Raw genomic sequence first — 17,557 nt, 5'->3', positions numbered from 1 at the left:
ATTTTTAAATAAAAATTGTTAATATTGTTTAATCGTGTAAGTAAAAAAGTGAAATTAGATGACGGAAATAGAACGAATTTTTAATTAAATTCTTTAGAAATTTTAAATTAGTATCATGATTTCACTGCAGATGGCTCCTGTGTTAGTTCTCCTCCATATATATATATATATTGCTTAATGCAATTGTCCTCTATCAGTATTACATAGTCTATGGCATATAGAAAGACTGGTTTACAAAATAATCCAATTTCTAGTCAGTCAGTCAGTTTTATGAAAATTAAGCCTAAGTATACTCCTTTTATTGTTTCTATTGAACAGATATTCGTCGATCTGTCAAATTGTGTTTTTGTTGTCATATAACCGGTTTTGCGCAATAATAATTTTTTTGTAGATTTGATATGCATGACAATATTTAAAATACATATAAAATATATAAGGGATGATCTTGATTTCGTTTAATATTATACATTAATCAAGAGTGAAAGAGAATATTAAAGATATATAACCAAAATGGTGCTAAATGATTGTCCAGATCCAGAAAGTATAGGTTGTGGTTTTAGTGCTTTCAAAGAAGTAGACGAAGTAAACGAATTGATCAAGGATATAAAAAAAACAGACTTATCTCCAAGTCTTACAGAAAGAAACAGAGATCGCTTTAATTTCATTTTGTCACAGTATCAAGATCAACGTCAACTTCTTGATCCATATCTTGAAAATATTTTAGAGTCTTTACTTTCGATTATCAGAGATGATAATTCTACAGAAAGTATGAAACACAATGCTTTCAAGTATCTGTTTATTATTATGTCTGTTAAGACTTACAAAAAGATTGTTACATATCTTCCTCATGAGGTATTTATTTTATTATATATTTTAGTTTTTATTATAGATTATATCTAATATAATTATTATCTAGGTTGCAGACCTTTTACCCGTATTACGTCTATTAGAGAAACAAGATCCAAACGATGTAGATACATGGGAAACAAGATATGTCTTATTAATATGGTTATCTATTATTTCAAAAATACCATTTCCATTGTCTCGTTTAGAAACATCTGATACTATTGATCCAGAGCAAACAATCATGGTCAGGTATTCTTACTTCATTCATTATTATGTTATTATGTATGGTATTGCTTAATTTCAATTGCAAGAAATGAATAATTTTTATATTTATTATAAATGTAGTATTTAATGAGCCAATAAATATACTATTGTATATTTCTTTTAGGATTATGAAAGTATGCAAATTATATTGTTTATCGAAGGATGCATGTGCCGTAGCAGCAGTATTTTTAATAGCTAATTTTTTGACAAGATCAGATGTGAAAAAACTGTATCTCGAAGAAATGATAATATGGTGTTTAAAGGTACATAATATTATGGTCATACTTATAATTTTATGTTTACTAGTTTTGTAATCTAAAATTATTTATATTTATTGTAGTCTGTTGAAAATGATCCTTTAAGACATGGACCTTTAGCTGTAATAGCTTCAATATTAAAACACGGTGCACGAGAAGATGTACGGCCGTACAGCACAATGCTTTTTGAAAAAATTTCCAAATTACAATTGAGTAATAATCCAGCAGATCTTATAAGAAAATTTGGGATGAAAGTTGTGCAACGCATTGGTAATATATGATATTTGAAAGTTCTAAAAATTATTGTATAATTCTTTGTTATTAACCTAATATCATTTCATATATTTAGGTTTTGTGTTATTAAGAACAAAATTAGCATCTTGGAGATATCAAAGAATGAATAGACCGATTAGTTTGTTGCCAAATTTAAATAAAAACAATGGCACTGAAAGCATTGATAATAAGGAGAACATATTAAATGATAATGAAGATCAAGAAATACCACCAGCTATAGAGGATATTATTGAACATTTAATTCAAGGTCTTAGAGATAAAGCCATCACTATTAGGTATCCAAAGAATAATAAAAACAATTATATTATTATACTTTTTGTTTTATTTCTAACTTTAATCAAATTATTACTCTATTATCGATGGTAGGTGGTCTGCTGCAAAAGGTATTGGTAGAATAACAGCCAGATTACCAGTAGACTTAGCAGACGATGTCGTAGGATTTGTATTAAATCTCTTTTCTGGACGTGAATCAGATTCTGCATGGCATGGTGGTTGCTTAGCATTAGCAGAATTAGGTAAGATTTAAGAATTAGATATTGGGTTACATCTTTTTTTTTTTTTTTACATTTATTTTATTACTTTAACTAACATGTGCATCACATACATTTCAGGAAGACGCGGTTTATTGTTACCTCATCGTTTAAGTGACGTGATTCCCGTGGTACTTCAAGCACTTGTTTTTGACGAACCAAGAGCTTATGGTTCAATTGGTTATTTAATCAGAGATTCAGCATGTTACATTTGTTGGTCTTTTCCTAGAGCATATGATCCGGATGTATTTCAACCTTACGTAAAGGAAATAGCAGCTACTTTATTAGTAGTAACGTGTTTTGACAGAGAGGTAAAGATATTTTTTTATTGTCGATTAAATTGAACGAGAAAGTTCTAAATGAATTTATATTTACAGATAAACTGTAGACGCGCAGCTTCGGCAGCATTTCAAGAAAACGTTGGAAGACAAGGAAATTTTCCTCATGGTATAGATATATTGACTGTAGCTGATTATTTTGAAGTAGGCGTGCGAAGTCATGCATTTCTTAAAATAAGGTATATTTCTCATTTGTAAGAACATTCAAATTTCTATTTTCTTTTTGTTATATAATATAATATAATATAACATAATACTTTTTAGTGTACACATTGCTCAATATGAAGAATATACCAAAGCTTTGATCGAACATTTGGTTACAAGGAAGGTTACACATTGGGATACTGCAATTAGAGAATTATCAGCTAAAGTAATGATCTGATAAAATATGATTATAATTTTATCACGTTATATCTATTTTTATATTTTATTTAATATCCAACATTTTATTTCAGGCTCTGTTTAATTTAACACCAGCAGATCCACAATATATGATAGAAATAGTAATAACAAATTTATTGGATATGTTGAATTCAATTGATTTAAATGTTAGACATGGAGCAGTATTATCTATTGCAGAAATATTAGAAGCTCTGTATAATCATTTTGGGAAAAAAATCGAAACAATAATTGGTTAATCCTCTAACATGAAATTATAATATATTAATTATAATAATAAGATTTGAAAATAAATGAAACCATTTCGTGTTTCAGAATCCTCAGCTGTCGATGAAATAAAAAGTGTAATATGTACGTTTCAAAAACGAGGTCAATTTAAAGGTCTAGGCGGAGAACTGATGAAGCAAGCTTGCGCCGTATTCATAAAGAAATGCTCGATCGTTCATTTTCCTATTCACTGCACTAATATTATAGGTATTCCATTAATAGAATAATTTTATTAATTATTTAAATTATAAATTATTTATATGAATTTCATTTTAAAGACGATTGGCAGAATTTATTGGAGGAATGTTTAAGTCACGAGGTATCTGCAGTCAAGTTAAAAGCTGCAGAAGCACATACAGAATTTTTTACCGAATATTACACAAACATGGATCCAATTATTTGTAATACCGTAGTAAATCGTTATTTAGACAATTTGAAATCGAGTAGCCAAGTGGTTAGAATAGGATTTGCACAAGCAGTAGGTGAGATAATAAGATTTATTCAAATGTTAATGTACGCGTAGCAAACGGATATATACAGTTTCTATTTTGATAGGACATTTTCCTCTTTTTATAAAAAAGTCAAGAGTAAAGGATATTATAGAAGCATTAATTCAATGTACAAGTATATCAGATGATACATTAAAATGGGCGGAGAGTAGGAAAGAAGCATTACATTCTTTGACAATGATAATACAAACGTTAAATATTAACGAGGCAGGTAAGTATGTTTAATAAACAATTGATTAATGTGAAATTAGATAGTGTACTTTCAATAATGTTTTATAATTTTTACAGATGTGTGGCAAGTATTCGCTCCTCAAATATATAATTGTTATCTATTTGCTCTAAAGGAATATACGATAGATAGCCGTGGAGATATAGGTGCTTGGGTACGAGAAGCAGCTATGACTGGTTTACACGTGAGCACAATATAATATGCCTGTGTTATTATTATTATTATTATTATTATTAATAATAATATCAGTTAAAATAATTTTTCTTTCTTTTAAGGTGCTCACTAATTTAGTTCTGCAAGCTAACTTATTATATTTGCTAAATGAATCATTAATGACAAATATTATTGGTGGTATTGCTCAACAAGCTGTCGAAAGAATAGATGGAATTCGTGCTCAAGCTGGCATTGTTTTCAGTGCTCTTATTCATAGGTCAGTCATACACATTTCTTACATTCAATAATTCTATAATAATTATATTCTTTTTCTTTTTTCTTCATACATCAGCGAACCTCCACTTCCAAATATACCATATCATTCTGAACTTAAAAATATATTTCCTTTGAGCGAATGTAAAAATAATATAGAATGGAGAATGGAATCGGTAACATTTCCACGATTCATAAAAATGTTGGAATTCCCACCTTATACTATGAATCTTTTGAGAGGAATTATATTCAGTGTTGGTGGTTTAAGTGAATCTTTAGTAAGTAATACAACAAAATAGATTATAAAAATTCAAAATTACTCTTCTTATTTAATTTTTATATTATATAGGTCAAGTACTCTAGTGTGGCTTTATTCACTTATTTGAAAGAAATAGATGAAAAAAGTCTGAGAGATTTATGTGACAAAATGGTCAATATTTTCAAAGAGAGCCATAAGAATGAAAGAATGATTACTTCAATTTTAGCATTTTTGGATAGATTATTAAGTTCAGGCTGTATACAAATAATTTTAGATGATCCAGATAGTGATATACCTGAACGTATATTATTGCTATTGAAACAAGAAATAAAATATACAACCAGCACAAAAATGCTAATTAGTAGTATAAACGTTTTTTGTCAACTTTTACAGGTTTGTTAATAAATCCTTGTAAAATGATGATTATTATTCAAAAGGATATTTACAATTTAATATTATCTTATAAATTTAATTATTTATAGGTGCATGGCTTTATAGGAAAAAGAGCATTTTGTCAATTAAGTATATTTTTATGCCACAAATATAAATGTTTACGCAAAGTAACAGCTATACGTACTTATGAAGCATTAACGCTTTACGGAGAAGAAATGGATTTATCCGAGGAAGACTTAGGAAGTATATTGACAGAATTAAATGGTACAGATTGGGAACAATCAGTTACTGAATTAAGGCCTATAAGAAATCATCTGTGTGAATTAATGAAAGTGCCTGCACCAGTTTTACAGGCTAAATTTGCAAATTAATAGATACTTTTAATATACAAATACTAATACTCAGGTGAATTACTTATTTTCTATTATACGATTTAACATTATACAGATTTGAATGTAAGTTTAATTAATTCGAGTAATGATCTAATCAACACCAAATTACATATATAGATCTCAATACAGGCTTAAAATAAAACATTCCTGTTTTGCAAGACACAGAAATAATAGAATATTTTCATTCATCAAGCATCAACAACCGTAAGGAACTTTATTTTATTCTTTCTTTCTTATCTTTTCAAATTTATTATACTGAATAAAGCAGTCATAATTTGTACATAATTAATATATGAATAATTCTTTAACAATTATTTTTGTTATATAATTCAAATTTTTCAACATCATACTTTTTAATATCAATAGTTATATTATTTAATACATAATGTTCTAACAATTTTGCCCCACATTTTTCTAAGTTCCATTGATTTACCCAAAAATTATTTTCATCGGCTTTACCTGATAATAAATTTATTGGTAAAGGGCAATCATAATGTTTCTTCGAAACAATACTTATTTCTTCTTTAATTTGAGTATTATGTATTTGTTTGCAAACGAAACATTCATATTCTTCTACGTAATAACCAAAATTATGTGCATCTTTCGTAGACTTCTTTTTCAATACATCTAATAATCGTTTATTCGTTAATCTTTCTTCTTCTCTTCCTATTTTATGAATTAAATATCTTTCATATTCAATATCATTATTTAAAAGATGAAATAGAAAATTTGCTAATTCTCTAGGTTCAGAAAAATCTAATACTGAAATTGCAGACTTATTATTTGGTAACCAGTCCTATAAATTAACAATAAAAAATTCATTATAATATTTGACATAAAGTAAATAAATTTTTAATATTTATAAACATTTACCTTGAATGAAGGAGATCCATAATAAATAGGTACAGATCCTACGACAAGTGGTCTCCAAAGTTTCTCTGTAATATAGTCATTACAAATAGCATTCTCAAAAGCTAATGTAAATTTATACTTTGCCACAAACGATAGAAACTCATTGCTATTTAATTTATCTAAATAATTACTTTTTAACCTGGATATAAATCGATATTAGCACAATTAAATGTACGTATTCTTTTCTTATAAATCTTAACCTTATAACAATATATACATACATACGTACATATATATATGTATATGTGTATGTATATGTATATGTATATATACCTTTCGTTTAGGCGAGCATTATTTATACATGAACCATAAGAATCAATTTTAATGTATTTCATTAATTCTAAAATATATGAGTCTCTATTACTTGCAGTATTACAATCCGATTGAATATACAATAATGGTGCGAAGTTTTCGTTTTCGATTAAATCTGTTTTTTCTTTAGTCGATACAAAATATTTCTTTCCTACAATCCCACATAAGTATTATAATAAAAGCATAAATTTTTTATCATATAAATATATATATATATGTGTGTGTATATATATGTATATATCTATATATATATATATATATATATATATATATATATACCTAATAGTTCTTCTTCATTGGGTAGATCGATGGAATAAAGTGGTACATTACTGAATCTACTAAACGTTGAGGAATAATTAAAAAGATTTAAAGCTTTGTAGTGTACGAATATAGGATTATTTCTAGGAGATTCTTCGTGGATCAAACCCCATTGCACAAATGCAGATCTCCACTTTGGTAAATCATTAATTTGAAAATTACTTCCGTAAAATAAAATGGCCTGGAAAAAAAAAATATATATATATATATATTATTATTATTATTATTATTATTTATACTTAATTTAAATTCTCTTTATTATTTAATATATATTAAATTAAAATCAGAGACTAATGTATTTTTCATTTAATAAGAGCTTTGTATTGTATATAAAGTAACAATAATATACAAATAATACTTTTAGTCGAGAGTTATTTTCGTATGTACGATTATATGTAAAATAACATTTATTGTATCCACATATTTTGGTCAATCCGTTATTACCAAAAGGTGTCCACCACAATATCACAGGTATATTTTTATCTGTATAAATATATAATCAATTTTTTTTTTTATATTGATACAGTGAAAAGAGCTATATATATATATATATATATATATACACATATACACATAATAGATTACCATCTTCGTTTAAAAGTTTGGCATTATGAAATAAAAATAACTGAAAATGAAAATATCAATTTTGTATTATTAATACGTTTCTTTATTATTTCATTTTAAAATACAAAGCCAATGGATAATTTATTCATCCACATATGCGTACCTGAATTAATAAAAGAAGAATGCCCAATATAAATATATATTTAAATAAAGTACGTATTTTATAGATCATTTCTTCTTAAAAAAAAAAAAAAAAATTAAAATTAAGAAAGTAAATATATATTAATGTATCATCAATTCATTTATTCTCTTTTTGTCTTGACACAAAAGACAGATCATAATTTGTTATGATATCACACAATTTTACACTATTTTTAACTATACACATATTTTATTATTATATTAATTTTCTACATTCCTTTGGTATAATAAAAAATAAGTTAAAAGCCAATTAAGAGAGAATCATATTTTTGACATTTTTTTTATTTTGACAAGTTGTCAAAACATTTTATTACATTTCTATGTGTATAGATGAGAATATGTCATAATATGAAAATGAATATTGTGCGTACAGTGCCTCTAGTATTTTTTCGAGGAAACTTCAGTACCAAGATGGCTGTCCATTACGTATTATTCAAATATTATTCTCTTTTTAATTGAAATTTACATATAAAATGAGAATAAAATAATAAATTAATAAAATAATATTTGATATATTAAAATATTTATTTTTAAATATTTCACATATATGAATGAGAGAAAATGAAGGATGAGTATCATTTCTCTATAGAACAAAACATATAATGGAGTGGCATCACTATGATTTAACTAATATACGGTTAATGTGAAGTATTTTCTATGTATACTTAACGATAATATCATTATTTTGCGCGAAATAATATCGAAAATATAAATCATTTTCGTGAATGTATACTCGTAGAATTTACAAAAGAAATGATATTTAATGATTTTTCAAATTCATTAGAAAGATAACATCATAGAAATGACGCCAAAACGCAAAGTAAGTTTTTATGTTTACCAAATTATGTCATTGTTTTGTGCGATACTATTATTATCCCTTTTTTCATAGTTAATACTTGCTGTTAACATTATCGAACGATGAAAAGCAAATAGAATGTAAATAATATTTAACATTTTATAATTTATAACAATTATTTAAGTTGTACATAATTTTGTTTTCTATCAACACAGACTACTAGCTCGGAATCTACTTCATCTTCGAGCTCTGGCTCTTCATCCAGTAGTTCCTCAAGTTCTGGCAGTGAATCTAGTTCGTCTGATTCAGAAAACTCCAGCAGTTCTATTAATAGTCAAAAGGCATCTGATTCGGAAAGATCTAAAAAGAAGGTACCGTTTCCAGCCGCAAGACATGTCAAATCTAAAACTGAGCCAACTCCTACTACTACGGCAGAAAATAAAAACAAGGAGAAAGTACAACCTAAGTCTAGACCAGTGGTTTATTCATCTGAATCTGAAGAATCACCTAGTAAGCTCAAATCTGTGAAAAGAAAACTACCTGCCAAACCTAAAGCTACTGCTACTGTAGCACCTGTAGTTAAAGTTCAAAAACCGCCAACTAAACCAGCATCTAATGTTGCCCAACATAAAAATATACCAGCTGCAAAGCCAAGCAATAAACAAACCAAACTTTCAGGTAAAATTTAATAATCCTAAAGATTTTATATATCTTATTGATTAATATATTATACTATGAAAAATGTAATAGTTTTATTTGATAAAACTTCAGGGCCTTCAGGAACAAATATGAAAGTAGCGGATAAGTCTACGAAAATTACATCGGAACCGGTACAAAAGAAATTAAAAAAGAAGAGTATATTTAGTCCTGAAAATAGTAGTGAAAGTGACAATGCTTCTCCACCAAAAATAAATGCGATAAAAGCAGCGAACAATACTGTAAAATGTGCAAAAGCTCCACCTAAAATAAAAACTGCTGAGCCCAAAATAAAACCTACCATACCATCAAGACCTGGTAAGTTATGAATATTTATATTTACTTTTACTGCTATTGTATTTTAAGAGAAAAATTTTCAAATGGATTTTTCACTGATCACAGCGCTAGTTGCTAAAACTCCGCAAATCCAAAAGTCAGATAGCTCGGCCAGTTCAAAGAGCTGTTCGGGCGGATCAGGTTCCTCTGGTTCAACAGATAGCAGTAGCGATTCTGATTCCTCGGAAAGCGTTACTAGTCCGCAATCTCAACCTAAAAAGAAGGATGTTCCACCACCTGTTACACAGAATATCACTACAAATACACAACCAAAAAGACCGTCAGCAACAGTAGCACCAGTTAAACCTTTAAAATGTACGAAGAGACAAGGTATATATTGTGATTCATATAATTTAATTGCTGAATATTTTTAATTTATATACATATACATGTATATATATATATTTACATGCAGGTAGAATAAAAAGTGAGGATGATGGGGATGCATCAGGCAGTGATAAAGAAATGGATGACAATATAGAAGTGAGTTCTTCTAAAGGAACGGTTAAAGGCAAAAGGAAGTTACAAACTCGCAAAGGAAGCAAGCTATTACAACTGCAAGCAAAAGCTGCTAGTGACTCAGAATCGGATACAGGTGGACATATTATTTATTATAGTGCATTACCAACTGACGATTACTTTCTAATTTTAGTTGTATTCTGTATATATTAGTTTTTATTCTATCATAATGGTTTGTTTATTAACTTTCTTATCGATTACTTAAGTACTAAAGAATATTTTGGGCTTTTCCCTATCAATCTTTAAGAGCATGTTCCTTAAATTATTATTTAAATTAATTGAAGAGTACATAAAAGGGGTAGATTATTTTGTAAAAGCATGTATAGTTTTGAGAAAGAGAAGGGTACTTTATGCAGGGAGTGAATATATAGGACTCTATGCTGCCACCTTAACACAAAAAAGCAGTATTTGCGGTTATGGATGGATGGATGAATTGGACATATATAAATGGCTCGTAGGATTCTGCTGATCAATGGGAGAGAGATCTTTTGTATTGAAAACTAACATGTCCAAGGTGTCCTAAGATGCAGATACAGTCTTTTTGCTTATGGCGGCAGTATGGTTCTCAGGTACGGAAACGATAGAGCGTAAACGTATCCTGCAAATTCCACTGATCCGGTGTGATTTGTCGGGAGTAGCTGAAAGCAAGAGAAGTACGAGCAAGTCGCCAGTTAAGCGTGCTGGTCCTGGTCAGGGCGCTAGACATTCATCATCCGCAGTGAATAGAACGACACAGAGCAGTACTGGATCTAATACGGTCGCTAATAGAACCGGACAAAACTCTTATAATCGCACACGTACTACCAAAGAAAGAGAATGTCCATTGGCAGCATGCTGCGATTCCCGAGGTCATCTTTCTGGAAAACTGGACACGCATTTTACCTTGGAAGCTTGTCCTTTGTATCACAATACTACGCCACAAAATTGCATGTAAGTAAAGATAAAAAGGAATCTATCATTTCTTCGTATCGTAATATACACATTGTGCGATATTATATTTGTATTATTAATTATTGTAGAGAATTCTACAAGGAAAGGAAGAAAAGGGAAGAAGAACGAAAGAAATCGATAGGCAATCTTGCTAAAAAATCACCTAAAGGAGGACATCAGACAACCGAGCAACGTAATTATCAACTTAAAGTTAAAGAAATGAGAAACAAATGGAAGCCTCACACCGGGGAAGATAATGGGAGTGACAGTGGTAACGATCTTCCTGGAAATGAAAAGGACAGACAACCGCGTTTAAATAATCTCACCTCGGATTATGATCTGAAATTATTTATGGAAGCTCAAGCAATTGCCAGCGAAAAAATAGTAAGCAATATCTATTATATGCTATACCTAAAATCTTTTTCTTCTTGGAACTTATTTTTTCTTTTTTTGAACTTATCAATTATAGGAGAAAGAGTTAAAAGAATTGGATTATGATGGAGAAGGTAGAAACAGTGGTGGCACACGTTGTGTCGAAATGGGAAAATGGGAAATGGAAGTTTGGTATCAAAGTCCATATCCGGAAGAATTTAGTCGTGCTCCTAAACTTTACCTTTGCGAATATTGTCTGAGATATGCAAAAAGTCGTCAGGTATTAAGAAGACATCGAGAAAAGTGTTTGTGGAGACATCCACCGGGACATGAGGTATACAGGTCGGTATATATATCAGCTAATTGATCATAATAAAATAAGAGATATTTTTACTTTGTGATAATATATTTGAAACATGTACTTTTTTGTTTTTTTTTTCTTTTTTTTTTTTTTTTTTTCTTTTTCATTCCAGAAAAGATAAAATTGGCGTCTGGGAAGTGGACGGTAAACGTTACAAACAATATTGCCAAAATTTGTGTCTCCTAGCAAAGTTCTTTTTGGATCATAAGACTCTTTACTACGACGTGGAACCATTCCTCTTCTACGTGATGACTATAGGCGATTCTGAAGGATGTCATACAGTTGGTTATTTCAGTAAGGTAAGTCGCAAACACTCTACTTATTTTTATTTATTATTTTACACTTAAAGAATTACTTTATTAATTAAGACATATGCAATTTATTTCATAGATATGCAAAATAGAAATTTTGACGTTTATTTAATGATTAATAGGAATCATTTTTAATAGTTAAATATACAACCAATCATTTTGATAGAATATTTGATAAATAGGATAAATTCGTATGAATCTTTGATCTCCTTTTCGAAATTCGAAGTTAAAGTCTCTATAAATCTTGAGTGACCTTTGACCCTGGGAAAACGCCCTCTTTCCCTCTCTCTCTCTCTCTCTCTCTCTCTCTCTCCCTCTCTCCCTCTCTCTCTACCATCCCCAGACGTTCCGGAATTTTCTACTACCCTTAAAGGTACACTTGGCAGGTTTCTAATCTATTTTCTCAAACGTGGATCGAATAAGATTGTAGTATCATCATTCTAATCGAGATAAGGCACGAATTTATTCGATTTACATATGCAAAACATATTTCTTAAGTTTCCTTAAATTTATCTTTTTAGAGAAAGAATTATATTTTTTTTATTATTAATCAATGAATTCAATGCCGAGTTCAGTGAACCCCTTTGCATTATCATTTTGATTGTAAGATTAGTAAAGTCTATTAAATTGCATCGTTAAGTACATTTCTACGATCATTGAGTTTGCGTGTAGGAAATTGTTTTCTTCGAGTATGCCATAAAAAATCGGATTTTTATTACTTTCATTTGATTATACTCAAAGTGCTCATAAACAATAAAATGTGAAATGAATTTAATAAAGCAGTAATATAGTATCTATTTTTCCTTTGAGTCACATTAATGTCTGATCATATTCGTATTTGACTACTTAAACGTACTAGTCCAATGAGAAGTCTACAAGGGTGGTTTTCCGACCTAAACGATGTGTGTATACATACACACACACACACACACACATACGCGCTCGCGTACATATATATCGAGAGTGTAGGGTCGAAATCTTTGCAGACGTTCATCGACCTTTGACCCCGACTGGGCTCGCGACCTACCATAGCTGGGAAGGGTTGATGAAGTTTTACATTTCGGAATCAATACGATTCTCATGGATATAATACTATTCCTGATGAATTACAGACACTTCTCTAATGATTCAAAATCTTTATATTTCCGAAAAGAACAATATCTCATCGCAGATAAGAAAATTATTTTAGATATATCTTCTATAAATTTAATCTCATAAATTTTCATGAGAAAAAGAATCGGATCGATGAATCTAATTTGTTCTTTCTCTTTAGAAATCTAATTTTCAATGGTACACCCTGTATAAAAGGGCGTACCTCCTCGTAGGTTCCTACACTTTCTGCAGAGGTAAAGGTGGCAGCAGTAACAAGAATTATAGGAGTTAGTAGTAGTACTAGCAGTAGTAGTAGTAATAGTAGTAGTAGTAGTGGTAGTAGTAGTGGTAGTAGTAGTAGTAGTAGTAGTGGTAGTAGTAATAGTAGTAGTAGTAGTAGTAGTAATAGTAGTAGTAGTAGTGGCAGTAGCATCAGCAGCAACAGCACCAGGAGCATCAGCAGTAGCAGTAGCAGTAGCAACGCCAAGTCAAAATCTTTATAGACGTTCAACGACCCCGACCCTGGCCAGACAGTCGGTCGGGGTAATGGTAGTGGTTGCTGCTGAAGCTGGTAGTGATAGTGGTGGTGGTGGTGATGGTGGTGGTGGTGGTGGTGGTGGTGGTGGTGGTGGTGGTGGTGGTGGTAGCAGTAGCGACGGCTGGGATAGGTAAAGGGAGGGAAGGGGATGTATCAGTGGGGGTGGTGGCCGTGGCTAGCGTACGTAGCGTACGCTATCAGCCCGGCGGCGGTGTTGGAGGTAGAAGAGGGGTGGTTGCGTCGACTGCAACGGGGATGCCGAAGGGCCATGCTCTGACGGAGGGAGTCTAGGGAAGGAGTTAGGGGCGAGAGGGCGTCGCCTCGTGTCGGGTCGTCAACCTTTGCGGCACTGCGACGTCGGGCTCGTTATTATTTCCTCTACTACTACTACTACTACTACTATTACTACTACTACTACTACTATTATTATTACTATTACTACTGCCACTACTATTATCACAACTACTACTGTTGGATTCCTTCAGAAAATTCGATGGCACAATTTTTTCCTTACTACTGTTCTTCTACTTCATTCAAACTTTTCTGATAATCTTATATCTTTTACACTCCCCGGTATAATTATATTATTTACATAATATTATTATCATGTTAATATTAATGTTATATTAATTTTAATATTAGACCAATCTTACTGTCACTATTAGTATTATATTGATATTAATTTTAATTGTAATCTCTTCTCATTCCCTTTAAATATTACTTTAATACAATATGTTTTTAATTTTCACAAGGATAAATCGTGATATCCAAAAAGAATATTTAACTATTCGATTAGTGTCTCCATTAATTGTAAATGTTACTTATCTTAAATATTAAGTAAATAGAATAAAAAAAAAGAGATTAAATTATTGATCGTTTAATTAATGAATTTATTTATAAATAAGAATAAAAACGGCAGGCTTGATAAGTTTTGTAAGTATATAATAACAGTTCATCGTCACTTCTCAGATTTATTCGTCTGCAAACACAATGTGGCTTTCTCTCTCTCTCTCTCTCTCTCTCTCTCTCTGTATGTATGTGTGTGTGTGTGCATGTGTGTGTCAGTTTTCAGAAACGCTCGAAATCCGGTAAGCCCCGTCCGTAGCCGGAAACGAATTTACGCTCAAGTTCGCGCGCGTAGACCGTTCAAAAGAGATAGAGAAGGGTCGAAAGAGAGAAAAAGAGATAGATAGAGAAGGGCACACCCATTATGATTGTTCAGATTTACTCTTCCTTAACAGTATATATAATTCTACTGTAATTAGTCCAAAATCTTTTTCTTTTCTTTTTTTCTTTTTTACCCTTTATATTTAACAATACAATTTTTTTAATAAAAATTATTTTTAACTTTCAATCTGTACATAATTTAAATCAATCGAATTAGGATATATTTCTAACAATTTTTTTTTTATGTCTAATCAATTAAATATATATATATTTATTTATTTATTTATATGTAATTATGTCTAATCATAATATATATATATATATGTATATATATGTATACATATATTTTATTGATTGCCGATTGAAAATGTAAAGAATTTATTTGTTAGCTTTAAATCTTCTTAAGAAAATCTTAGACACGCCCTATTCGATCGATATTTGCAAGAACTCGAGACAAAATTTTATTTTATTTTATTTTTATTTCTTATTTTAATTTTAATTTTTTCTTTCTTATTACTTTTTTCTTTTTCATTAATTAATATGAAATTCATATTTGTTTGAATCAAAAAAAATAAAATTAGAAAAAAAATTATATAGACAGAATAAAGAATAATTATAGGAAGTTTTGTGATATATATACACACACATGTATATAAAAGAGAGCGAATAAAAAAAAAGTAAAAATAAGTGATTCACTCAGAACACATCATTTTTACGATTGGTAATACGAGTCTCCTCTTTCATGGTTTTCCCGCGTATTACTTCGCAGTAGCGACCTCGAGAGCAATAGGAGCGTTGACCTTGAATTATCAGGGCGTTGACCTCGACTGCTCCGGGCGTTGACCCTGAGCAATCTAGGCGTCGACCTTTCGTGACGTGGGCGTTAACCTTGAGGAAGCGTGATCGCTTAACTGCGAATAATATGATCCATTGATGGCTCTTCTGTCATACACACATTACACACCACACACATACACACACACACACACAAGATGAACATTTTAAACGATTAGGTTTATCCTAATTATTACATTCATTTTGTTTCGTTACATACGATATATACATACAAATTTTTGTAAAATTAAATTGAATTTTTAAAAAAAAAATCAAGTTTAACATAAAACGGTGAATTATTTTTATGAAAACTATGTCTGGACGCTTTATATATATATATATATATATATATATATATATATATATATATATATACATTTTTTTACGTATTTGCAATATTTATTTAATATTTACAATTTTGAACGTCAATGTGGATGGTAACATTACAAAAAAATATTTGACTTTATCGATCAATGATAATACTCGCATAAAAAGAAAATAGATGGCGCGATATCATTATTTCAGAAATATTAATTAATCACTTCTCATCTACATAATTTTGTTTAACATTGACATTGTAACACATATGTTAACTTGACCATATATAATTTGAAGAATACGGTTAATTAACAAGGACGTCAAGGTAGAGGAATAATTGTTCAATATTTGAGAATGAAAAGGATGATGAGGAAACAAAAAAATAAATCTTTTCTAATCTTATATAACTTTTGCCATCGATATTAAAGTCAAAGTCAAAATTGAAGATGGAAAAAAGAAAATAATAATAATAATAATAATAATAATAATAATAATAATAATAATAATAATAATAATAATAATAATGAGATGCACATGGCATATTCAAAATGCAATGCTTCTTTGGACACTCTCCCGAAAAGGAGAAACCCAATGTCACGTGACAGAGGCAAGACTTAAAACCGGTTTTCGGGGCCGCCAAGTCCAACATTCGCAGGACTTGGATGAAACGACCTGTCCTGGTCCTGAAATCCTTGCACCTTTTCTCTCTTTCTTTCTCTCTCTCTCTCTCTCTCTTTCTTTTTTATTTTGTTAAATAGTTTTGCAAAATATAAGTATAAAAAAACGAACAAACTTTGGATGATCTTCAATTGGGGTCTTATCTTTTCAATTAACTATTCCACTATAATTACATTCGATTCGTATGGAGTTTTAATGAGTCCAATTAAAATCAGACTATACCCAAAGACAAACGGATTCTTGGAGGTCTTAGTAAAGAATGTTGGAGAAGAAGAAGAAGGGAAGAAGGAGGAAGTGGGGGAGAAGGTGGAGGAGGAGAAGATTCTACATTGGTGTGTGAGGCAGGTTCCGCGTAAACGAGACGACTTCGTCTCCTCTTACAAGTATCCCAGACAGGATCTAAAGAAAGAAGAAGAAGAAGAAGAAGAAGAAGAGAAAAAAAGAAAAAAAAAGGAAAAGGTGTTGTGTCTGAGGTGTAAGAGACTCTTGTCGAAAAGTGACTGAGACAACAAGACTACATTGATCGCCTCAGCGATTCCGTGATATATATATATATATATATATATATATATATATATATATATATATATATATATATATATATATTTTCATTTAAACGATTTATTTCTAATACGGGCTTCGTGAGCTGTAAATAAGTCGATCAAATCGATGGTAATTAAAAGGATGTAAAATAAAGAAAAGGATTTATTAAGAAAACGTTTGTTTGATGGTAGTGGCAGCGGCGGAGGCGGGGAAGGGAGGGGTTATTGAACCGAAGAAAAAAATCGGCATATATACCGTACGTCGATAAAGAAGAACGTCCGAGAGGAACGTGGAAAAGAGGAAATCGTTCGACGCCGTTTCCAGGGAAACGCGATGATCCAACGTTTGAAGGTTCA

At 30.3% G+C, this 17,557-nt stretch overlaps 3 protein-coding genes across 10 annotated transcripts in view; 2 read left to right on the top strand and 1 right to left on the bottom strand.

Annotated features, from left to right (window-relative positions):
• Positions 1–302: 302 nt before the first annotated feature.
• TBCD (tubulin folding cofactor D) lies at positions 303–5,659 on the top strand. The gene is made up of 19 exons (XM_035874378.2): positions 303–852; positions 917–1,095; positions 1,235–1,373; positions 1,451–1,637; positions 1,717–1,936; positions 2,028–2,176; positions 2,273–2,502; positions 2,569–2,708; positions 2,794–2,899; positions 2,985–3,162; positions 3,244–3,402; positions 3,474–3,677; positions 3,751–3,915; positions 3,993–4,117; positions 4,209–4,363; positions 4,439–4,637; positions 4,709–5,011; positions 5,101–5,416; positions 5,521–5,659. Exons 1-18 carry the CDS (start codon positions 511–513, stop codon positions 5,380–5,382), a joined length of 3,462 nt encoding a protein of 1,153 aa, XP_035730271.1. The 5' UTR covers positions 303–510; the 3' UTR covers positions 5,383–5,416; positions 5,521–5,659.
• Positions 5,660–5,707: 48 nt separating this feature from the next.
• On the bottom strand, positions 5,708–8,008 carry FucTB (alpha-(1,3)-fucosyltransferase 10). 2 transcript variants are annotated; one of them, XM_035874379.2, is made up of 7 exons: positions 7,673–8,007; positions 7,531–7,570; positions 7,304–7,428; positions 6,907–7,126; positions 6,589–6,778; positions 6,277–6,454; positions 5,708–6,199 (listed from the first exon to the last, which is right to left on the bottom strand). In XM_035874379.2, exons 1-7 carry the CDS (start codon positions 7,739–7,741, stop codon positions 5,708–5,710), a joined length of 1,314 nt encoding a protein of 437 aa, XP_035730272.1. In that variant the 5' UTR covers positions 7,742–8,007. The 2 variants fall into 2 exon arrangements, with proteins under 2 accessions (XP_035730272.1, XP_085518501.1); XM_085662375.1 differs by lacking the exon at positions 6,589–6,778 and having other exon boundaries at positions 6,277–6,341; positions 7,673–8,008.
• The window catches only part of chm (lysine acetyltransferase chameau), a 28,532-nt gene continuing 17,920 nt past the window's right edge, over positions 6,946–17,557 (top strand). For 2 of the 7 annotated variants that reach the window (XM_035874356.2, XM_085662373.1), the window contains exons 1-9: positions 8,338–8,530; positions 8,722–9,184; positions 9,257–9,520; positions 9,605–9,868; positions 9,954–10,133; positions 10,615–10,987; positions 11,077–11,371; positions 11,457–11,701; positions 11,833–12,019. In XM_035874356.2, the coding sequence (XP_035730249.1) occupies positions 8,513–8,530; positions 8,722–9,184; positions 9,257–9,520; positions 9,605–9,868; positions 9,954–10,133; positions 10,615–10,987; positions 11,077–11,371; positions 11,457–11,701; positions 11,833–12,019 (2,289 nt within the window). In that variant the 5' untranslated portion in view covers positions 8,338–8,512. Of the gene's footprint in view, positions 7,084–8,337; positions 8,531–8,721; positions 9,185–9,256; positions 9,521–9,604; positions 9,869–9,953; positions 10,134–10,614; positions 10,988–11,076; positions 11,372–11,456; positions 11,702–11,832; positions 12,020–17,557 lie in introns of those variants that run through there. The other 5 variants (XM_085662374.1, XM_035874359.2, XM_035874362.2 and 2 more) reach the window with 5 other exon arrangements.

Source organism: Vespa mandarinia, chromosome 18, assembly GCF_050613455.1.
Source record: "Vespa mandarinia isolate Hongniang chromosome 18, ASM5061345v1, whole genome shotgun sequence".
NCBI lineage: Eukaryota > Metazoa > Arthropoda > Insecta > Hymenoptera > Vespidae > Vespa > Vespa mandarinia.
The sequence above is the reverse complement of the archived record's forward strand: the minus strand, read 5'-3'. Positions and strand labels throughout refer to the sequence as shown.

Coding starts and splice junctions, on each gene's coding strand:
- TBCD (XM_035874378.2), top strand. CDS start 511: ATGGTGCTAAATGATTGTCCAGATCCAGAAAGTATAGGTTGTGGTTTT. Junction 1,096..1,234: donor GAGCAAACAATCATGGTCAG/GTATTCTTACTT, acceptor TATTTCTTTTAG/GATTATGAAAGTATGCAAAT. Junction 2,709..2,793: donor CATGCATTTCTTAAAATAAG/GTATATTTCTCA, acceptor AATACTTTTTAG/TGTACACATTGCTCAATATG.
- FucTB (XM_035874379.2), bottom strand. CDS start 7,741: ATGATCTATAAAATACGTACTTTATTTAAATATATATTTATATTGGGC. Junction 6,779..6,906: donor CAATGAAGAAGAACTATTAG/GTATATATATAT, acceptor GTGGGATTGTAG/GAAAGAAATATTTTGTATCG. Junction 6,455..6,588: donor AATGCTCGCCTAAACGAAAG/GTATATATACAT, acceptor ATTTATATCCAG/GTTAAAAAGTAATTATTTAG.